The sequence below is a fragment of the Glycine soja genome, chromosome 11 (assembly GCF_004193775.1).
Source record: "Glycine soja cultivar W05 chromosome 11, ASM419377v2, whole genome shotgun sequence".
Taxonomy (NCBI): Eukaryota; Viridiplantae; Streptophyta; class Magnoliopsida; order Fabales; family Fabaceae; genus Glycine; species Glycine soja.
Genome location: NC_041012.1, coordinates 40,811,154 through 40,835,704, shown reverse-complemented (window position 1 = coordinate 40,835,704; position 24,551 = coordinate 40,811,154). Strand labels below are relative to the sequence as shown.

General features: G+C 30.1%; 4 protein-coding genes across 4 annotated transcripts; 3 read left to right on the top strand and 1 right to left on the bottom strand.

Moving 5' to 3' along the window:
- Nucleotides 1-1,775: 1,775 nt before the first annotated feature.
- LOC114373920 lies at nt 1,776-6,596 on the bottom strand. The gene is made up of 5 exons (XM_028331495.1): nt 6,217-6,596; nt 5,694-5,805; nt 4,162-4,254; nt 3,044-3,244; nt 1,776-2,170 (listed from the first exon to the last, which is right to left on the bottom strand). The coding sequence occupies exons 1-5, from the start codon at nt 6,531-6,533 to the stop codon at nt 1,937-1,939; spliced, it is 957 nt and encodes a 318-aa protein (XP_028187296.1). The 5' UTR covers nt 6,534-6,596; the 3' UTR covers nt 1,776-1,936.
- Nucleotides 6,597-12,656: 6,060 nt separating this feature from the next.
- LOC114373602 lies at nt 12,657-14,308 on the top strand. Its single transcript, XM_028331099.1, has 4 exons — nt 12,657-12,978; nt 13,047-13,184; nt 13,253-13,387; nt 13,456-14,308. The coding sequence occupies exons 1-4, from the start codon at nt 12,714-12,716 to the stop codon at nt 14,187-14,189; spliced, it is 1,272 nt and encodes a 423-aa protein (XP_028186900.1). The 5' UTR covers nt 12,657-12,713; the 3' UTR covers nt 14,190-14,308.
- Nucleotides 14,309-19,293: 4,985 nt separating this feature from the next.
- On the top strand, nt 19,294-21,802 carry LOC114374616 (F-box/kelch-repeat protein At1g30090-like). The gene has a single exon (XM_028332282.1). It carries the CDS (start codon nt 20,377-20,379, stop codon nt 21,592-21,594), a length of 1,218 nt encoding a protein of 405 aa, XP_028188083.1. The 5' UTR covers nt 19,294-20,376; the 3' UTR covers nt 21,595-21,802.
- Nucleotides 21,803-23,496: 1,694 nt separating this feature from the next.
- Nucleotides 23,497-24,181, top strand: LOC114374618. Its single transcript, XM_028332283.1, has one exon. It carries the CDS (start codon nt 23,590-23,592, stop codon nt 23,890-23,892), a length of 303 nt encoding a protein of 100 aa, XP_028188084.1. The 5' UTR covers nt 23,497-23,589; the 3' UTR covers nt 23,893-24,181.
- The last annotated feature ends 370 nt before the right edge of the window (nt 24,182-24,551 follow it).

Below are 24,551 nucleotides of genomic sequence, written 5' to 3'. Positions count from 1 at the left end.
AAAAATATTGAGAAAAATTAGACAAAACTTCAGTAGTTTTAGTGTAATTTAATCTTTTTTTTTTAAGATGAAATAGATGTGAGCCCATTCAAAATCCAATTGTTGGAAGTGCCTAAAAAAACATACGCATCTATCTTTTTTTTCTCCATGTTCTATTCCTTTTGAATGTGAACCCTTGTTTGGTCGTAATTCCGTCAAACCGTGAGATTTCATTCAGCGTGGCGTGTCATATGCATATATAAATCTAGAAAAAGGAGATAGACAGAATTAAGTAATTAACTACAAACTTTCCCGGATCCTTCGTGCTGGGTTCAACCTAGTTTGGTTTTTTGTTTTTTAATTCCACAAAGTTAGGCCATTTGATTGCTCATGACTTTGCAAGAATTTGAGTTTTTCATTTTGTTTCTTTCCACTTCTTGTATGTTATTGCATGGAAATTATGGGATGCTTACATTTAACATATCATCATTTTATAAAATTAACTATTTATATTTTTAAAACAACTATTTTAGTTGTTACTGATTTAGTTTTAGAATAAAAAATTATATTTCCCTGCTTTGAGTGATGCTTAAATTACACGTATAAATTATATTTCATTATTTTCAATATATATAGTGAATTTTTTTAATGATGATAAATAATTGTGAAAGCATCTCCAAATGATATTTTGTCTTTTTCTTAAACTTTAATTTTCACCAACAAATTCATTTTGCACGTCTTGTTATATTGGTTTTAATGTTTTAAAAGGTGAAATGATAATTTGACTACTTTATATCGACTTTGAAAATTTATCTAAACTCTTTATTCCCTCTTTATGCAAACAAACATTATACAAACACTCCATATTTATAATTGTTATTGTCAAGCTTCTATTCAGTTAGCTAAGGATGCAAGATCTGTCATGGTAATTGTTAGCACCTATATAGCAGCACTCAATCAATCTTGCTTTATCACTTACCAACAATTATCGGAATCCTAGAATGTGTATTTGTATATAAAGTCTTCTCTTATAACTGTCCCTGACCGTAACCACTCAAATTTACCGTTTGTAGTGACTCAATAAAAAGAGGATGAGAAGTTTTATAACTTATAAGGTATATCTGTAAGAGAGAAAGAAGACCGGTGTTTATGTTTATTTCATTTTCTCACGATTTCTTCTTATACATGTGTTAGCATTTATAATATTTTTTGATATAATATTTTATTGATCAATTTTATTAATGATTAACTTACGCTTTGTATTTTTAATATATAAGCAAGAATGTTAAAAATAATATACCTACAACTAACTTCTAACTAAGATAAAAAATTTCACGATGCAGATAATCTTTGCCCGTTGAAAACTTGAAATATTATATAAGTTAAAAAATTATTTACAGTTACAGTTAATAATTTTTTTAAGTATTTCCAACACACTTATTTTCAACACATTTATTTCCAACAAAATTTGATCAATTAGAAATAATAATGGCTTTCCATCATTAAAAAACGATTTTTTTATTTTCATTAGTATCAAGCATTCTTAGTCTTCAGAAAATGGCTAATATAAAAAAAAATCAAAGATATCATTGACATAATTTCATCCATTTTTAAAATAAAAAAAAATTAAAAATTAATTCTATTCATCATAAAATATCAAAACAATGAAATGATAACTTTATTAGTACATTTTGTTTTACTACATTTCTAGCTCTAAAAGGTAACAAGCCAAAATCAAAACAAATAGGGAAAGCATTGACGACTTCGGCTATAGGGAATGAGGATGAAACGTTAGGTAGCTCAAAGTGGAAAGGAGATTAAGCTTTAAAATGAGTAATAATAATTGTCATGATGATCAACATGTTATTAACAAATGAGTAATCCTTATAAATCAAGGTAATAGTAACATATTTCAATTTTCAAGGGCCACAACTTGAACTAGTAATCTAACATATTACTATGACCATGGCCACTTAGCATCTCTCCATCTAAACCACCGGTTCTGGGGACTTAATTCAGCTAAACAACAACCTGGATCGCTTCCTCTTTGTTGCAGATGCTGCCTATTATCATCACTCAATCCACAACACTGCAACTTTTTGTCCCGCATCAAAGCTTCATCCTTATATGTGGGAATGCTATATCTAGGGTGTTGGACAAAACGCACGTTTTTCCACCAGAGTTTTATAGCCTGCAGAAAACAACATTGAGGAAGATTAACATATTGCACACAGTACAATCATAAATCAATTGAAAACATAAAACAGTTCCTAAACGGATTGATGGCGTTCAAAAGGTGACATGCTGATTTAACTAAAGCAAACAGATGCTTTAGTTATAATTGTCGTTTTTTATTAAGGAATCACTTTGTTTTGATGGAAGTAAAGATAGGATGCATTTCCCAATTGAAATGCAAAAATTGATTATGACTTCAGCCAAAACTTGTACATTCTAGTATTTTAATCTCAAGCCAAAAAAAAAAAAAACGTATACTGTTATCCTGGAAGAAAATGATGATGTCATGCCATCAAGTGTGAACAATCCAAACCAGTGGAAAAAAATTAATTGTCAAAGCAATCATTATTCAAATCCAAATCCAACGGAGTAGACAATAATATATTTTTAAGTATCAATTTCATATCTTTTCTATTAATGCACATGTTTTTATCTTTCAGAAGTAAAAAAATACCAGATTATAATTAGGTTGAATATAAAACTGTTAGATTTATAAAAAGAAAAATCATAAACCTTCAAGTACTAGCTTAAGCTTTTGGGAAGTTCATGCATGACATGGTACAAGTCCCAATGATGACATGGTCAACATTTTAGTCCCTATTGTCCCCATTTGTGTTCAGTATGGAAGCCTACCTCTGATTGCAGGGAGCTGGTCTCAGTAAATTTCAGTTCCAATCACACTTCAAATTTCAGTTATTTCAAGTTCAAGCCTCTTAAATTGCTTGCCAAAGAAAACTTATCATAGTCTGACAGCACCACAGCAGTTTCAAAAAATACTTATCATATAAAAACACCGTAAGAGGGAAGTATAGCAAAAAAGGAAGCTTACATGCCAATATATCCATACTGCAACTTTATGAGGCATCAACCAAAAGAAAACTGCATGATCTGACTCTGGGGATGAGCACAGCTTTTTGGCTTTCAGACTGGCAGTAAAATAGTTTCCATGCTCAGGATGATGAACAGAAATTGATATTGTAAGATTCTCTCCAGGATCATTTGCTTTGATATTCCAGCTTCCAAGCATATCCTAGTATAGCTCAAGGAGATGCTTATTAATAAAATGCAGAAAATTTATTGAAACTTATTGTGATTATCTTACAAATTAAATTTAACCATGTAGACAAGTATCTGAGGCAAAACAAGATATCTATTAGACATTGTAGTGTATATAGGAAATGTTCGTTTATTAATCCAGAGTCTTCATTACCATCATTTTGTTCCAGTTTCATTCCCCTAACATAGTGAATAATGCTATATTTACTCTCTGTATTCTGAGAATGACAGTATTTTATTTACATCCTGTTGAAAGAGAGAAAATGCAAGAGATGTTGAAACCTTGTGAATGTTATCCCATAGCAAGTCTGAGAGGTTTCCTCTTAAATATATGGAATTTACACGGCAACCAAACCATCTAAATGATAGTATACAGCAGACTGCCATATAACTTAATCCTTTTCTGGAACTTCCCAGACCTCAACAGGCAACATCATTTCAAGCTACTTTGGGCACATAAATAGGAGAACACGAGGAATCCAAAAACAAACAAGCAAGCTCGCAACTGATCAAACATTGATTAACTACTTGCAGTGCTATGTGAAAATATAATGTTCCATGTTATGCCTCCAAAAATATAGTTTTTCTCCTACCATTTCTATAAACACAAAGAAAGAAAACTTATCTCTTGTTATCTATATAACAGTGCAAATAGACTCAATATTAAGTTCAGGAAGATGAACACCAAACGGAAGTTGCAGAACAGTGTAAACCAATTCTCAAGAACCAGAAGAGGAAGAAAAAAAATTACAAGGGTAGAGTGGAACAGAGGAAGTAACTGTTGTTTTTTCAATCTGGATAGAATACAATAAAATAGAACAGATAATAGTTTTTGTGAACCATAATTTCCTGACCCCTAAATGCCGTAAAGGAAAAGCATAGTTTACATACCATAAAAGGACTAACATGCAAAGCCTTGGCCACTAGATCAGAGTGTGGGTTGAAAACAAAAGATACTCTTTCACCCCATGGTGTATTTGTCACCTGAAAAAAAAAAAAGCAGTACTGTCAGCATATAGCAAAAAATGGTGCAAAACATTGTATCTGATAGTAAGAGTGTAAGACAACAAGAACAAGACAACACTTGCACAAGGTTTCAGCCTAGAATTGGAGAAAGACATGTGATAACTGCGAAATTTGGATTTAACTGAGTCAATTTTTATTAAGAATGATTAAAATTCCTTTACTTTACTATTGTTTGTAATGAAATAATGAGGATTTTAATGTCATTTTAATGTTTTGACAAGCCGGATTCAAAAGAAGAAAATTACAAGTGCTTTTGAGGAAAAAATTGATGCAAAAACTTAAAAAAAAAGTTGAAGATTGGGTCAGCACAAACTTAGTGCAAAGAAGTTCAAATATGCGCTTAGGGAGAATCTTGCGTTAAGCGCGTGTGATCACCGCCAAGCTCAGAAGGTCCGTCCGCTTAGGACAAGGTCACGTGAAACTATAGGCCTATGAAAGGAGTAAGAAACAAAGGAGAAAGACATATCGAGACTCAGAGCTATCCAATGAATACATTCAAAGCCTTGGGCATCTCTAATATGGGAAACCCTCATTCTCTAGCCATTATTTCCTTCTTTTCTTTTATCTATCCCTTCTTCTATCCACACCAGTCCCTAAGTCTCTCATGAAATCGTTGCTATAAATAGAGTGAGATTTTTGCAAAAAACTTGGGAGAAAAAAAATAGATATAGACTCTTTAGCGGGAAATCAAGAGATAGAGTATCATAGTAGATGTGGGTGGGATAAATTGGAGAAAAATTATTAACATTACATCACAATAGTTTTGACATCCTAGACTCCAACACACTTTAAGTTACCTTTAAGCATTCAAGCGCATTATCATCATTTTTATTTTTTATCTTTATCATCTCTTACTTTAACTTCTTATCTTATTTTTTACCTCTCTTTATCTTCTATTTTAAATTCTTTATCTTTCTTATTCTTAACTTTCTCCCAATTTTTCATTCTTTGTATCTTCTATTGCTTGAAAATTGAATTTGCATCAATCTAAGTACAAACAAAGTCCATGTGGAGTCAACACTTGGACTTTCATTTTACTTTACTACTTATGATAAATTGATACACTTGCCAACGAGTTAACAACATGAACACTCTTCATATATCAAAATATTTGAAGTTCAAAATACATGTCCACCCCAACCCCCGAAAGAAAAAAAAAACTATTTCTCATTCAACAAAGAGAATTCTGGACAGAAATGAAAGCTGCTAAAATGCTATCAATTACTTAATTTCACAGAGAAGAACACATAAACTATAGGCCTAATTCTAACTGGTTTGAGCAAGTTGGATGGAGTTGGTGGTGAGAAAAGATTACTCACTAATGAATTTAGTCATGAATGAAGCATAAACTAGAAAAGTCACAGAAACTAAGAAAAGAGAGCATCTTTGTCACACACCTCAGCAATGCACTTCTTCAACCTTTTAGTAGAGCCTTCAACAGCATAACAATAATACACACTCAAAGGATTCTGTTCATAACCCACACTAGGAGGGATTGTCAGGAGCAAACTGCAGAATTGGGTTCAACATGAAGCAATTGCAAGTCAAAACTTCCACAACAGAGAAAAACAAATCATCTTGCATCCTCCGTAAATTTCTCCGTAAGCATTTACAAGAAAAGAAAATAAGAAACACAGGTGAATTGAGTATCTCTTGTAAACTGAAATCAACTTATGCAGCCAGCTTTCATCGAAGTTTTCTATCAAACTTCTCCAACAACTGAGATGCATAAACTGATATTAACATAAAAAAAAAAAAGAGTAAACAGTTTTCTTTTAAAAGTGCTTACAGTTAAGTTTATCCAAACAAACTCTAAGCTTAACAGTCGCTGAAAACAAAATTGAAACTTCAAGGTGAAATTTTGCATGACTCCGAGAGAACCCAATGGGGAAAAATGTAGAAATAAAGAAGAAGAATTACATGGGCCCATTGGTATCAGTAATTTGGCGAGCTTCATCGAGAGAAAGATGATCGTGAGGCGCATGAGGCGCACGATCGAGGTCAATGAGCGCATAGCGGACCTGGTATTGGAAGGAATGGTTGACTGGGTGGCGACGTTGGTGCCAAACTGTGCCTTCGTAGAGAGATATGGGTTCAGCTTCGTCATCGGAGAAGGAAGAAGCGGCGCGTGAGGAATTCCACCGCTGCAGTAGCGTGTGAAAGGGAAGGACAAGGGAGAGAAGAAGAGAGGTGAGGGAAGTGGAGACGATAGAGCAAAGGAGATAAAATATTTCCATTGTCAGCCTTCTTTTTTTTTAATTTTCCTTTTCCTTAGGTTCTAAAGTCTTTGACTACTCAAGTTTCTTCTTTTATGTAACACTGCAGCTTGGCCACGTTGGCCTCCAAGTTATCAAATTTGTTCTCGTAATTGTTTGACCCGTGTATTCCAACGGCATGGTGGCGTGTTACATGTTGAGCATTGTTTATTGATAAAAACATTTTTATTATTATTATTATTATAACTAAAGAAGAGTTTATTAAAGAATTCTACGAAATTCATTTTCAAAATGCATTTTAAATAAATATTTAGAAATTTATATATATATATATATATATATATATATATATATATATATATTTCAAAACTAATTGAGGGAATCATTTTGTCAAAAGTGCAAGTTGTATTTTCATATAATTTACTATGACTTATCACTTGAAATAACCTGATAACAAATATGACATACTTAATACTTTAATATTTTATGACAAACAAATGATATTGTTAATTATTTAGCAAATTTAGCACATACACAAGAATTTGAATTGCAAATTTTAGATAATCCCACAAAAGATAATGTGTTTTTCTATTTAAAGATGTTAAAAAGTTAACAATAATTCACAACATTTGTTTGTAATTTTGATTGGGCCCTTGTCCTTCCCACCAAAAAAACTTAAATATAAGAGTGTCACATCTTGCGTCCTTTAAAATGATTTTCAGAATCAAAAAACTGGTTTAGAAGTCAACTATGTATAAAAAAGACGCTGGCACCTTTCCACATTCGCCCTAAAAATGGTTACCTCTAATTAATTAAGAAGATTAGTCATAATTTTTAAAATATTTATCCCTCCCAAAAACCATTGAAAGCTAACTATTTCAAAGATTTATTTTATTTAGATGAAGCTCAAATTTTGTTATTACTTAAAAAAAAAAAAAGAGGATTAATATATTTTTTTAATTTTTTAGCTTGTTAAAGTGATCCTCTACTTTTACCTATCTTCCCATAAGGACGAATCCAACAAAAGAAATTAGGGGAGGCCAAATATAAATTTTATAACAAAAATTTACACTAACTATTTATTTTATATAAGAAAAAATCTAGAATATGTTAAAATGAATTTCAAAAAATGTATTATACAACTTAATGTTTTTTTATTATACCATATTATTGGTATAAAATATTTATCAACTTTATTAATAACTAATATTTATTAAAAAACTTAACTAATCACCTTTAATATGATTTTTCCTTCCAATCATATTTTTAATTATTATTTACAATATTCATACTTTAGACCTTATTTTAGGGGACTGAATTCACTATTATCTAAACCAACAATCATATATAACTTGATATTTAATTTGTTTTTTCTAAAGTTTGTATAATGATATTTAGATTCATAAGTTTTAAATTACACTTAAAATTCAAAAATACATATATATGAGCCTAATAATAATAAAAACAATGATAAAATATATAAGAGAAATAGATTAAAAAGGCAAGGGCCCCTTCTCAATACCTATGTCCACCTCTGGTTTGATAGAAAATCAGGATTATATAATTCTTTTTTAAGAAAATATCCGTGTGTTGTAATTTTTTAATTTTATTAATTATTAATTTTCTGTTTTTTAATTTACTTTTGTAGTGATTTAAATTTGATTAGATAGTGTAGAAAGAAGATTTAAAAAATCAAATCTTGTGTCTCAAAAATCTCAAGATTAAGAATATGTCAAATCCAATTAATCATTTCTCTAATGATCATTTTGTTGTTGTTATGATTGAAAATGATCAAAGAGAAATTTGAGTACTCACACCAAGTTATTACAATTTGTATCCCAAAATTTAACAAGGTTAAGAAGATGTACGTCCAATCAACCTTCTTTTTCCATTGACAATTTTAATTATTTAAATTTGCCATTATACTTTTTTTAAAGGCCCCCGAGATATTTGAAAACAACTCTTAAAACTTGATCATGAACATGATGCTGCAGCACCCGCCGGACTGACTAGCATTGTGAAACAAAAACAAGTGAAGTAAAAGAATATTACAGATGACTTGTGGTTTTGGGATGGGAAACAGATGGATGGCACACGGTGACTAGTTTCATGGAGGTTCATAGAGAATAGTAATGGCTTTTGTGTGTGAGAAATGTTGCAGGAGGTGGTGGTTGAGAAATGTTGGAATAAGATAAAGACTTTATTGTGCAGAAGCAAGTTTCTTTGATCAAAATGGTGGAGATAGGAACAAGGAAAAAGAGAATTTGGAAGGATACCTGAAATGGTCAGCTTAAAGTGAACGTTTATGTGTTTTTTTTTTTTTCTTTTTCTATCTGAAATGTTTCTTTTTTCTTTTTCTTGGGGGGATATGAACTTGATTGAGTTGCAAAATGGGAGTGAAAAAGAAACAAGCAAAATCAAATGATTCCCACCTTTTTTTTCAAATTATGATTTTTTTTGTTTTTCATTTTACTATTTTCTTTTTAAATTTTTTCATTTTTCTGCATACTTTATAATTTGTCAGGAGAAAATTGGATATCTACAATGAACATTATTTTCCATTTAAAAATTAATTTTTTTATAGATATAATCTATTTTTAGGAAAATAAGCTCCACGTGTAGGTTGGTGGGTTTTGGCATATGTGTTTGTGTTATGTATTTTATATGTAAAATTTGTCATATTTGTGAATTGAAATGTGATATTCTAAAAAGTTTTGCTCAAGTGAAGAAGAGAAAAACTCGTCCAAGTAGTTTATTCAAAAGATGCTTAAATATATTTTTATTTTTAATAAATATTTAAATTTTGTTTTTATTTTGTATTATTTTTTGTATAGTTCTTAATAAAATAATTATTTTATTTTTAGTTCTTATTATTTTGCAGTCTCTGATAAATTAGTAAATTTTATGTTTGTTATTTGATAAATTAATAAATTTGTTTTATTTTTTACTAATTATAAATAAATTATTTTTTATCATAGAACAAACAAAAAATTCACAAATTTATTAGAGATTAAAAAAATGTCAAGGATAAAAAAATAAAATAATTTTTTATTAGAAATTTAACGTAAAACAAAATTTATTAGGAAACAAACGTAAAAATAAATAATTTATTAAGAATCAAAAACATATTTAAATTTTAAAAAGCTACTCATTTTTAATTTTTGTTCTTTATGAAAAACTATTTACTATTTTAAGAATTTTTTTCTAATAAGTGTTTGGTACAACTTTTAATTATAATGAGAAACTAAGTTAAAAATAAGTTGGATTAAACACACTCTGACACTCGAGAGAACATAACTTATTTTGACTTATCAATTGAGTTAACCATTAAGGGTATAAAATATAGCATAATTCAATCCATAAATATGTTTAAAGAAGAAAATGATGTTGTTGATTGTCTAACTCATTGGTAGGAGTTTGAATTGCATATTTTAGATAGATCCCTGACGAGGGAGTACAATTTTTATGTTTAAAGATGTTAAAGGGTTATATAATTCACTTCTAGAATTATTTGGATTCTTGTCCTCCTTATACAAAAATAAAAAAATACGTCAATATATTAGCATTAATGGTTACTTTATAACTCATTTAAGTTTTTACTTTTTTAATCTCATTCTTGAATGTGATTTGTCTATCGTGGCATTATAAATTTTTATATTTAAACTTCATATCATAAGTGAATTTTATTAAAGTTTGTTGGTTTCACTATATAATATTCATTTACAATACATTTATATCCTTTCTTGAAACAAATATAAATAAATCAAACTTTTCTCATAAGCTAAAATAAACCAATGCATTTCAACTATAGAAACTATCATCTAGTTTCTCTATAAGTTGCGACAAAAGTTAATTTTAGGTTAAATTACAATTTCGGTCCTCTAGTTTCTTAAATTCATAATTTTGGTCTTCTTGAATTTTAATTGTAACATTTGGTTCCCTCTTATTCTTATAAATTGGTGATTATGATCCTCCTGATAGATTATTAATAAATAAATTTTGATTAATTGAGTTATTAAGTTAATTATAAATTAATCAAAACTATTAATTATTAAAAAAATTAATAAAAAATTATTAATTCTAATTTTCTACAACATTGTGTTCCTCTTCTTCTCTGCAAACATCTCTTCTATCTCCATTGTCACATGTGACTCCTCTTCTCCAACAATAACATCACATTAAGGTTAATAGTCTTTTATTAAAGTTTTTTAATGATTAATAATATTTATTTAATTTATAATTAATTTAATATTTCTAATGATTGTGATGATTAGTTAATAGTCTATCAGGGGTTCAAAATCAAAAATTTATAAAACTAGAAGGACCAAATGCTACAATTAAAAATTAAGGGGAGCAAAATCATGGATTTGGAAAATCAGGAGAATCAAAATTATAATTCAGTCTTAATTTTAATTAATGAGAGATGTTTGATAAACATATTTTTATTTTGTTCTCTTATAAGTTCTTATTGAGATCTTTTTCCTGGCATATCTCAATAGTATTAAAAAATTCAAATATGACATAATGTAAAATATTTAATGTTGGAAAAGTCACAATTCATTAAGAAACAATATATTGAGAAAAAAAATTATTCTTAAAAGTGTAGGATTAAGAGTTTTTTTTTGTTATACGTTCTTTAGGTCATTTGATATATGTCTAATCTTTATTAAAAGTATTGAGCTTAAACATTATACATGACAAATGTTTTTCATAAGTTTGAAATCTTAAAACTTGAAAGAACATAATTTATTTTTACTTACCAGGTGAATTAACCAATAAGGATAGAAAACATAACATAATTAATACTTAAATACATTTAAAGAAACAAATGATATTGTTGATTTATTAGTTTATAGGAAAGAGTTTGGATTGCATATTTTAGATAAACCCCCCAACGAGGGTTAGTTTTTCAATTTAAAGATGTCATGAGATTAACAATACTATATAGAAATGTTTTTAGATTTATTTGGGGTTTTGTCGTCCACGGTACAAAATAAAAAGCATAAATATATGAGCATTAATGGTTATACTATATAAATCATTTAAGATTGTGCTTCTTTACTATCACTCTTTAATATGATGTCTTTTTATTGTTGCTTTTTGACTTTTTATATTATTATTTTTTATCATAAATTACTTTTATTAAAGATTGTCGGTGATTTCACTATATTGTATTCACACTACGTCAACATCTTTCCTTGAAACAAATATAATTCACACCGGATGGTATTCAAACTTGGTAAAAGTAAATAAAACATATTTCATAAGATAAAACAAACTTATGCAATCCAATAATAGAAGCTCTTGTCTAATTTCTTTAAAAGTGTAGGCACCTATTAATTTTAACTTATAGGAGATGTTTGATTAATCTTGTTTTCAATTTGTTATCTTTTAAGTGCTTATTGGGATTTTTTCCAAGCATATTTCAATAGTATTAACAACAAAAATTCAAATATGACATAATGTGAAATGTTGAATGTTAAAAAAGTCATATGATTCATTAAGAGGTAGTATATTGAGAGAAATCTTTATTTTTAAGAGTAGTCAGTTGAGAGTTTTTTAAAGTCTAATCTACATTAAAAATAAAAATAATATTAAGTTTAAACCTTATTCATTACAAATATTTCTCATAAGCTTAAAATCTTAACACTTGAGAAAACATAATTTATTTCGACTTATCAGTTTAATTAACCATTAAGGGAAAAAATATGACAATATTCAATACTTAAATATGTTTAAAAAAGAAATGGTGTTGATTATTTATCTCACAAGTAGGAGTTTATATTGCATATTGTAGATAGACCCCCAATGATGTAAAGCCATTTTTTTGTTTATAAGTGTCACGAGGTTAACAATACACTATAGAATTTGTTTTAAATTTGTTTGGGCTCTTGCCTTCCTCAATACCAAAAAATATATAAGCATTAATGGTTATATTATATAAATAATTTAAGATATTGTTTCTTTAATACCCCTATTGAATATACGTGATGTCTTTAATTAATGTCACTATTGAATATACATGACGTCTTTCTATTAATGCCACCATTGTCGGTTTCCGTAAATAGTATTCCTATTGTATTTATATTTTTTTTTAAAGAAAATATAAATAAGTTTGAGGGGTAGGCATACTTCCTCACTCAAATAACTCATTTTGATCTGTTTAAATCTTTGCTGAAAGAGTTGGTTTTCTCATTCACGATGAATACTTCTTCAGCTTTCGATAAAGAAAATGCTAAGGGGAAAGAGAAATGCAATTGTTGCTCTTATTGTGACAGAGCATTTGACAATTATGAAGGTCTTGAAGATCATAAAAAAATGCATGAAGCTGAGTTTAAGCGACTTGTCAATCAAAGCAATCCTTTTCATAATTCAATGGATATCACCAAGCCCATTTTTGGTTATGGAAATGTCTCAATGAAAACTTTGTATGGAGGTACAACAATCAATCCTTGTGTAACAAAAGGTAAATCAATAATCATATTTTAGTTTAATAATTCTTCTAAATCAAGTCACTAATCATGCTAAATGTAGGAAATTGTTATGGTGACAATAACAGAGGAGACCATAATTCATTGTTCATGACTTCAAGTTATTCTTTTACAAGAACCAACAATGCATCCTTGGTAGCGTCACTTCCAAATAAGGAGATTGATCCTTGTGTAATGAAAGGTAAATTCATAATCACCTTTTAGCTTAATAATTTTTATAGTTCAAGCCACTAATCATTATAAATGTAGGAAATTGTTATGGTGGTAATAGCCGAGGAGACCATAATTCATTGTTCATGCCATCAAATTATTCTTTTACAAGTAGCAACAATGCATCCTTGGTAGCGCCAATTCCAACTAAGGGGATTCCTTGTGTAACAAAAGGTAAAACAATAATCATATTTTAGTTTAATAATTCTTCTAATTCAAAAAACTAATAATTGTAAATACAGGAAATTGTTATGGTGGTAATAGCCAAGGAGATCGTAATTCATTGTTCATACCTCCAAATTATTCTTTTACAAGAACCAACAATGAATCCTTGGTAGCAACAATTCCAACTAAAGGGACCATTCCTTTTTCTCAGTATGTGAACCATCCAATTTATATGGGTTCCTCTAATAATTATATAGGTCACACACCAAGTGCAAGTTCTGGTATAAGTCATCAATTTGATGCTAGCAATTCGCAATTTTTTATTGATGATTTTACCATACCTTTTAGAAGCAAATTTCAAAATATCAAACCTAATGGTAGCCATCTTCCATATCCAATCTCTGTTAGAAATCCTTCTTTACCAGGTTATCACATGACTGAACGTGGTTTATCCATATTCCCTTATTCTATTAAGCCTTTTTTTGTTGATACCCAAACACACTCTATTAGCTTAAACAATATTCACCAAATTTATGAGAGAGTGAAAAAACACAATAGAGATGAAGTCCAAGAAAAAAGTTCAATGATGAATCCACCCAAAAGGCCCAATATCAACTACGGTCCACTTGTCTGTCATGAAAGAGAGATGCTACAAAAGAATGAATCACTTTTTTCTACCAAAGATGCCAAGCTTAAAGCTATAGGTGCAATTGTCTTCAATGATGAAGGAAAGATTGGTTCTACTTCAGAGAGCAAAAATAATACAAAAGAACAAGAAGATGATGATTTGGATCTTTCCCTTCATTTATAGATATGTATTTCTTTGTTATGAATATCATGCATATGAGTTTAAATTAATCTAGTAAAATTTTTCTCTTTTTTATGTACTCAATAATGAAATATTTAGTTAATGCATTTGTATTTTATGCATCTTATCTTATTATGTATGTATTTTCTAGTGAATTATTAAAGTCTTGTTATGCATCTTATCTTATTATGTATGTATTTTCTAGTGAATTATAAAAAAACTACTAATTATTTTAAGATTTTTTTCTAATAAGTGTTTGGACTTTTACTTTTAAGAAGAAATTAAGTTAAAAATAAGTTGGGGTCAAACACATCTTAACAATAGAGAGAACACAATTTATTTTGACTTATCAATTGAATTAATCATTTAGGTTAGAAAACATGACAAAATTCAACACATAAATATGTTTAAAGAAGAGAATGATGTTGTTGATTATTTAGCTCATAGGTAGGAGTTTGGATTTGCATATTTTAGATAGAACCGTAATAAGGTCATATAATTTTTTTGTTTGAAGATGTTATGCGGTTAACAATATCTTATAAAATTCACTTCTAGAATTATTTGGGTTGTTGCTCTCCTCAATGCAAAAATAAAAAAAAAAATACGTCAATATATGAGCATTAATGGTTATGCTCTATAAATCATTTAAGATACTATTTCTTTAACGTCACTCTTAAATGTCGTTTGTCTATTGTGACATTGTAAATTTTTATATTTAAACTTCATACCATGTGACTTTTATTAATGTTTATCGATTTCACTATATAGTATTCATTTAGACTACATCTATATCTTTCCTTGAAACAAATATAAATGAATTAAAATTTCTCATAAGCTAAAATAAACTAATACACTTCAACTATAGAAACAATAATCTAATTTCTCTAAAAGTTGGGGCGCATAAGTTAATTTTAATTGATGGAAAATGTTTGACAAATATAGTTTTATTTTGTTCTCTTATGAGTTCTTATTGAGATGTTTTTCCAAGCATATCTCAATAGCGTTAAAAAAATTCAAATATTACACAATGTAAAATATTTAATGTTGGAAAAGTTGCACAATTCATTAAGAATCAATATATCGAGAACAATTTTTATTCTTAAAAGTATAGTGCTAAGAGTTTTTTTTGTTATACACACTTCAAGCCTTTTGATATAAGTCTAATTTTCATTAAAAATATAGAGCTTAAACCTTATACATGACAAATGTTTTCGTAGATTTGAAATCTTAACACCTGAGAGAACATACTTTATTTTTACTTATCACTTGAATTAACCATTAGGGATAGAAAACATGACATAATCAATACTTAAATACATTTAAAGAAGGAAATGGTGTTATTGATTAATTAGGTTGTAGGAAGGAGTTTGGATTGCATATTTTAGTTAAACTCCCGATGAGGGATAGTTTTTCAATTTAAAGATGTCACGAGGTTAACAATACTCCATAAAATTCTTTTTAGATTTGTTTAGGATTTTGTCATCCATGATACAAAATAAAAAGCTTAAATATATGAGCATTAATGGTTATACTATAAAAATCATTCAAGGGTGTGCTTCTTTAATGTCACTCTTTAATATGATGTCTTTCTATTGTGGCATTTTAATTTTTTATATTTTTTTTATCATAAATGACTTTTTATTACAGATTGTCAGTAGTTTAATATATTGTATTCACACTACATCAATATCTTTCCTTGAAATAATTATAATTCACACGGGATAGTATTAAAACTTGGTAAAAGTAAATCAAACTTTTTTCACAAGCTGAAAGAAACTTATACCCTTCAAAATAGAAACTCTCATCTAATTTCTTTAAAAGTTTAGGCATGTAGGTTAATTTTAACTTATAGGAGATACATTATCTTGTTTTTAATTTGTTATTTTTTTAAGTGCATATTGAGATGTTTTTCCAAGCATATCTTGATAGTGTTTACAAAAAAAATAATCAAATATGACATAATGTGAAATGTTTAATGTTAGAAAAGTCATACATTTCATTAGAGACAATATATTGAGAGAAGTCCTTATTTTTAAGAGTACTTAGTTAAGAGATTTATTTTTTGTTATGAGCACTTCTAATCTACATTAAAAATAAAAACGTTAAGTTTAAACCTTATCCATTACAAATATTTCTTATAAGCTTGAAATCTTAACACTCGAAAGAACATAATTTATTTTGATTTATCAGTTGAATTAATCATTAAGAAATAAAATGACATAATTCAACACTTAATATGTTTAAAAAAACAAATGGTGTTGTTGATTATTTAACTCACAAGTAAGAGTTTAAATTGCATATTATAGATAAACCATGATGATGTAGTGTCATTTTTCTATTTATAAGTGTCATGAGGTTAACAATACCTTGCAAAGTTTGTTTTAAATTTGTTTGGGCTCTTGCTCTCCTTAATACCAAAAATATGAGCATTAATGGTTATATTATATAAATAATAAATAATTTAAGATAATGTTTTTTAATGTCCTCATTGAATATACGTGACGTTTTTAATTAATGTCACTATTGAATATACATGATGTCTTTCATGCCACCATTTTTGGTTTCAATAGGTTACAAACACGTTGTATCTATATTTTTTTATTGAACCAAATATAAATAAGTTTGAAGCACAGATATACTTCTTCACTCAAATAACCCATTTTAATCTCTCCAAATCTTTGTTGAAAGTTGATTTTCTCATTCATGATATATACTTCTTCAACTTTTGATGAAGAAAATATCAAGGGGAAAGAGAAATGAAATTGTTACTCTTATTGTAAAAGAGTATTTGACAATTATAAAGGTCTTGAAGATCATAAAATATGTCAGAAGTTGAATTTGAGTGGCACTTCAATCAAAGTAGACCTTTTCATAATTCAATGGATACCACTAAGTCCATTATTGGACATGAAAATGTCTCAAAGAAAACTTTGTATGTAAGTACAACAATCAATTCTTATGTAACCAGATAAATCAATAATCATATTTTAGTTCAATAATAAGGTGATTTAACTAAAACTATCAATACTAACATAAGTTAGAGGATTTTTTTAACAATTCTATAGCTAAACATTATTTTTTCTTCAAAACTTCATTTCTATATTTAACATAAAAATATAATCTCTTTAAATTACTAGGGACTTCTTGTGGGTAAAAAATATAATGAGATACCAGCAATGTGATTTTATCTTTTCATTTTAACTCTAAAATAAATAAATAAATAAAAACTATAGTAACACTCATTAGAAAATCAATGAATTTATAATTTTCATATTAAAAAAATAAAGCCGCTCTAAATCTGTATGATTTATTTACTGGAGTTTTACTTAAATTTATAAATTTCTAAAATCAAATTTCTTGAAAAGAAATTGATTCTCTCTCTTTAAAATTTAATTAGTTTTGAAATCCTTTCCAATTTATGATAATTTAATTCTTGTGTTTATGGGAAAATCAAATAGCTAAGAAATTAAAAAATATAGTATTTAATTTTACCAATATATTTCTACTATTTATTTCTTAGCTAGAAGAATGTTAAGAGTTTAACAAGTGCAACAAATGTCTAAGTAGTAAAAACCCGTAAGTCTAAGTGTCGAATTTCACAGAGACTTTGTTTTATACTTGTATTGTATAATTTTCAATTTATAAGAGAAGAAATAAAGAGAGATAAAGGATAAATAAAGGGAATAAGAATTAGTAGAAAAAAAAATAATATGAAGCAAAATAATCAATAGAGAATTCAATGAGAGAGAATGTTAGGACCTAACATGTCTTGTTTGCCTAAGATGTATGATTTTTAGATTTTTCTTTATCAATTAGATAAATTTATCCTACTCACATCTATTAAATTATTTGCTCCTGATGTCTCACAATGACAAGTCTATTTTACCTAGTTATCTCCCAACTGCCTTTGAAAAGATTCAACAGATAAAATGCATGAAACTTTCATTCTAGACGTGTGTTTTGATGCATATGCATAATGCAATTATTCTATGTCTCACAATGATTTTATTATGACATCTTTTCCTTTTAGTTCTATTAGAAGTTATCATCCATTGAGCGTCGAACTCCTAAAACTGATGTATGCATACCTTCATTATATTATTATTAAGGATTACCCTTTGTCGATCATCTAACCCCTTAAACAATGTAAAGATGAGTAATGCATGAAAATGAAATAGGAAAAGATAATAGGATAGAAAACATATGTTGCATTGATAAATATGAAGTACATTATACATCTCTTGACCTTTTCGGTCTACCAAACCCTACCTAGGGGTTTAATCTCTCATGGTCATGAGGGTTTTACACTGATATAGGGGTATACGAACTGGTGGTGGCTTTAAGTATCTATTAGGACTTGGTGTGTCCTTTCCTTTTGCCTTGACTCTCTTTTCATAGTTGGTGGAGTGGACTTGGGCTTGTGTACTCACGCTTAGCGCGTTGTGCTCACTTAACACATGTGTCTGTCTTTACGCACATTGCTTGCTGAGCGCGTCTTGAGCTGGGCCTAATGCTAAAATCTTTATCTTTTTTCACATGTTCTACATCCTTTTGCTTTTAATCCCTCCATTTTTTTTATCTGTAGGCCGTAAACAAAAAACATCAATTCCTAAGAATTTAACATGAATAACGATTAAATAATTATTTTTAAAAATATTTTAACTTTATTTTCATTAAAAAAATAACTCTTATTTAATCATTATCAAAAGGACAATTAGTTACAATAAATAAAAACTAAAAGTACACCAATTGGCAAGATTTGTTAATTTATTCTCTTTCTTTATCATCCAATTGAATTTAATCTAATTTTTTCCAATTTAAGATTATTCAATTCAATTTTTACATAAAAGAAATTATTATTTTTATAACAATTTTAATAGTATTTAATTTTAACAATGATTTCCATTATATATTTTAATAAAACACTGCAGTTATTCATTTCTTAACTAGAAGGAAGAACACTAGTTTGGAAGCTTTATATTTGTTTTTATATTTATTGATTTAGTTTGAGTAAGTTGGACCATAGGCATAAATCAGATGCATGATTACCCTGAATTAACGCGAAGCAGTTCAAGATTTAGTCTTTTAGATGAGTAGAGATTAATCTTTGTCTGTCCTCACTGTTTTGCTTTTCCCAAGTGATGATAGTGATGAATAGAATAAAAAGGGTTGGTACAACCTGAAACACTAGAGCGTGGTGCCACGGCCATGCCATGTTTTGCATTTTTTTGTTGCGTGTCAAACCAAAACCCCCCAAAAGCGCGTGGTTTTGTCTGCATGAATCTGCACTACTGGCGTCATGTTTGCCACACAATAATCAAATCTTTCTCTGATCACAACAATCATCAAAAACGGGTCACTCTTTTTCTCTTTATCCCCTAATCTTGTTGTGCTAAAAAGCAAACTCTGCCCCTCAATCTCATCTTCTCTTTCTCCCTATCCTCTTTACCACTTCCTTGATTCTCTCTTGTAAGTTTTTTGTTTTTTGTCCACTTCATTTTTTTCCCCTTGTTTGTTCGTTGTGTCTTTGTTTGTTTGGCTCCAATATTTCTTCCCACCTTCATAAATTCCGGGTTGTCTTTATCTTATCCAGATATTTTAAGGGTAATGTCTAGTTTTTGATTTTTTGGTCTTCTTCACTGGTATTTTCAGATAAAGTTGAGATTTTTATTTGCTGCTTATGAGGTGTTGTTTTTAGGGGACCTGTGAATAGGGATATTTGCTGTTGGTGCAAATTAAGGATTTTTGGGTTTCCCAAAGTTGAAATATTGATGAATCTCATTTGGCAAAGGTGTTGGCTTTTGATGAAGAGAGCAGGTCCCCATATCTGTTGTGTGTGAAATGCCTTTTATAAAGTTGGAGATTTTAATGAGGGGAATTTTGTGTCTGTTGTATTCTGTTTCTGCTTTTTAGATCATTGTAGAGGAGGAATCAGTGCTTCTTCTCTTTATTGTGGATTTGATTTGGTGGATTCCTTTTATTTGTCATAAAAATCTATGAGGGAATCAGTTGAAGTAACTTTGGAATAGATTCTTAACCCCCCGGATTGAAATTTTGGTGTTACTAATTGGTGGGACATTGTTTCAATCCATTTGAGAATACCAGAACATGAACCAGAAATTTGCAAATTAGAGAAGGTAAATTTTAGTGTTTTATTAAGGGTTTTAGGTGTCTACTTGAGATTTAAAAGATGCAGCGTGTTAGATTTTCATCTCAGCAGGCACCAGTACACAAGCTAGGAGATCCTCAAATGACATTATCTCCTAAGTTTAGGTTAGCTGTGATCCAATCTGCTTTGGCAAATCCATCACCTGAGTTAGAGCTTTCTCTCAGAGAAGAACCCTTAATTCCTGGTCTTCCTGATGATGTTGCTCTCAATTGTCTTCTCCGGCTTCCGGTTCAGAGTCACTCATCTTGTAGAGCTGTGTGCAAGAGGTGGCATATGCTACTTGGTAACAAAGAGAGGTTTTTCACCAATAGGAAGCAATTTGGTTTGAAAGACCCTTGGCTTTTTGTATTTGCTTACCATAAGTGCACTGGGAAGATCCAGTGGCAGGTGCTTGACCTCACACACTTTTCTTGGCACACTATCCCTGCGATGCCTTGCAAGGACAAGGTTTGCCCTCATGGTTTTAGGTGTGTTTCGATCCCCCCTGATGGCACGCTGTTTGTTTGTGGTGGCATGGTCTCTGATGTGGATTGCCCTCTTGACTTGGTGTTGAAATACGAGATGCAGAAGAATAGATGGACTGTGATGAATAGGATGATCACTGCTAGGTCATTTTTTGCTAGTGGAGTGATTGATGGTATGATTTATGTAGCTGGGGGAAATAGTACCGATCTTTATGAGCTTGATTCTGCTGAGGTGTTGGATCCTTTCAATGGGAGTTGGCACCCTATTGCCAACATGGGAACGAACATGGCATCTTATGATGCTGCAGTGCTCAATGGGAAACTTCTGGTTACTGAAGGATGGTTGTGGCCTTTTTATGTCTCACCAAGAGGCCAGGTCTATGATCCTAGAACTAATAACTGGGAAAATATGGCTGTTGGTCTCAGAGAAGGGTGGACCGGTTCAAGTGTGGTTGTTTACGGGCACTTATTTGTTGTTTCGGAGCTCGAAAGAATGAAGCTAAAGGTTTATGAACCGGAAAATGATTCCTGGGAAGCCATAGAAGGGCCTCCTTTGCCTGAGCAAATATGCAAGCCTTTTGCTGTGAATGCTTGTGATTGTCATATTTATGTTGTGGGTCGAAATCTTCTGGTTGCCGTTGGCCATATCACTAGACTGAACCCAAAAGAAAGCTGTAAGGAAAAATGGAACTTCAGTGTTCGATGGCATGTAATTGATGCACCAGAAAGCTTGTCAGATCTGACTCCTTCAAGCTCTCAGGTGCTGTTTGCTTAGTTTTTTCATTATCCTGTAATATTATGCTCACGAATGTTGTATCAATAAAATGTAATTAATATAATTATTAGAGGTCTAAAAGTTGTAATAGCTGTGTGAAGGAACACTTTAAATCAGTTTTTTGAATTGTATCAGTGATGGTATCTTCTTGTGGTTGCTTGGCAGTGTTAGTTGTACATCAATAATTATATTTTCTCCTTGATGAATATCTCTATGACTTGATTCCATTGTCAGAAATTACACTTGTATTTGTTTCTAAAACCACATCACATGCAATCTTTGAAAGGATATAAGCAGGATAGTACTTGTTTGAATAAGGCCTTTTTCCTTATCAATGTGCTGGGTTCTGAGACTGGAACTCCATCGTGTTATATAATATGATACCAGTACGAAATGTTCAAAATGTTCTGTAATTTGGTAATTATTACGTAATTAAAAAGTCAAGATCAAATTGTTGGTCTAACTAGAAGATGTATTAACAATAACATCTTTACCTACGTCGGCTAAAACTATTTGTGAAACCGGTAGATTGTGGGATTACATTATGTTGTATGCACGGCCGATTTAACATTATAAAGTATAAAGAGTTTAATCTACTATTCCTATTCTTTAATATTGTTCAGTTAACTTAGGCATAGTTGACAATTTTCAGTTTTATCTAGACATGTAAATGTCACTTTCAAGTGAATTTTGGTTTTTATTCCATCCTTGTATATGTGCATTGGGGTTTCTACATTCTGTCTCTTTTGTTGTTTGTTTCCACATTGATCCTCTATTCGTAAGGACACAAAGGCTATCTTTATCACCTCGTTTCTCTTGATGGTAGTCACTTTCAATTGAGTGATGTTATGACTTTTGATTTTGGGGTTGCGTTTGATGTATAAAGAGAGCCGTGTAGATAATAAAAGTTAGTGCAGTTGGTGTGCAAGTGGAAGTAGTGGTGCACCTCTAAGTGCATAAAGCAAGTCAATGCAAGTTGACCAAAAGGTGAATGTAGTGAGATGCACGTAAAGCTTGATTTGAGTTAGGTGGGCAAATTCTTAACGCTACAATGAACGTTCTTCTAATGCATTTAAGGGCATATGAGAAAAAGAGAGGTGCTTGCTTGTTACGATGGATACATATATCAGTTAATATTATAGAGGGTGAATGCTGCAGCTTTTTAAGTTGAGGTGGATGATTATATTAAAGGGCACGAATTCTTTTTAATGTGCATGATTCGATTCTTGTCACGTAATTATAATATATTCCACGTGATGAAGTATTATTCATTGCTTGAATTTTTTTTATTGTTTTGATATTTGAAGTTTTTTCTTGAAGAATGAAAATATCTCTGAGCCATTAAACAGTTTGCGCAATTGGATCCTCCGTATTGGTTTTGGTTGGTGGAGGTAGTTTGGTGGTTGAAATTAGACGCAACTTTTGGGTGAGATATATATTTTTATTCTTTTGGGTGAGTTAATGTACGAATGAAAATATCCTATTTGCTTGACTCTTCTGAAAAGAGCTATTACTCTCTTTTTTAATGTACGAATCTATTAATTTTTTTCTGAAGAGGGTGAGCATCTATTAATTTAGTTTGATAAGATTATGATCTGATTGAGTTATATAATAATATAAAGCAAAATGCAAAGATTGGTCCAACCCCAGCTTTGTCAAGGGTTTGCAAATCAGTCAGTGGATGTATATTGTAAAACTAATGGCGCATTAAGTTGATCAAATAGAAGATGAGAGTTTGATTGAATTCTTTATTTATTTGGTTTAGACAAGAAGTATTTTTCATGGGAAACAATCTTGTTTGAGGATTGGTGGTTTAAATTCTTTATTCTGACAGCAGGGACTACGGAGTATACTCTTGGGAATTATTTATTCGACATTTTTTCAGTGGTTTTAATCCACAATAAAGTGTAAAGAAAAAAGCGGGGGGAGAGAGGAGTGTAAAGAGAAAAGTGAGACATAGTGTGTTGCCTGTTCCTGGGCCCAAATAGTGGCCCAATGGGAAGCAACAACACAACAAAGGGACTTGATAGTTTGATTGATGATGGTGAGTGTAACAGTGATAATAAATTTGAGGTTGAGAGAGTGAAAGAGGAGATGGGTGCGATAACGAGCGCGGTGATAGCAGTTGTAGGAGTTCTTCTAGGTTGGATCACAATAGAGATCGCATGTAAACCTTGTCTTGAAAAGGGTCGCGAAGCCATCGATCGAAGTCTCGATCCAGATTACGATCCCGACGACACCGCCATTCGCGCCCCACTCAACCCCACCGCCGCCTCCGCCACCGTCAAAGCCGTTTGAGAAATTGATGTCCCATCTTCTCACGTTTCCGCCTGGTATTCAATTCGGTGTCTAAATCAAAAGGCTATTTTTTTTCTTTTTTTGATGTTTGTGTATTTGCGCGCTTTTGATGGCGCTATTAAATGGCGAATTTAGGATATAAAGTGTGTGGAGACTTGTTATTATGTGAATGGAGATTGTAATTTATCTCAATTGTTGGCGCTCTTCATGTTTTCATCATCATAGTGAATGTATAATTGCTTACATTTGTTAAAAGGGATTATCTTAACAAGGAGAATTATATTTATAACATTGTTGGCTTCACGCAGAGAATCCCTTAACTCGCACTGAAACTAACCCTTTATCTCCACCAATAACTCCATAGATACAGATGGTATTGGTAGAGGGGATGATACCCAATTATCAATATGAAACATCAGATTCTGAAAGTCGAAGACATTTTTAGTTTTCTTTTTCAAAATCTATAGCTATTATATCAGGTAGTATCATATTCCCTTTAATTTTTATTTAACTGAAAAAACACAAAATAATTTGAAATCTGTAGTTATTGAATGAAGGTTTCAAAGTTGAGAAGAAAAATATAAAAATAAATTACTTGAATCAAAACATATAATCTTTATTGATGTAATTCATTAAAATTCAAAATATAATTAATTAAA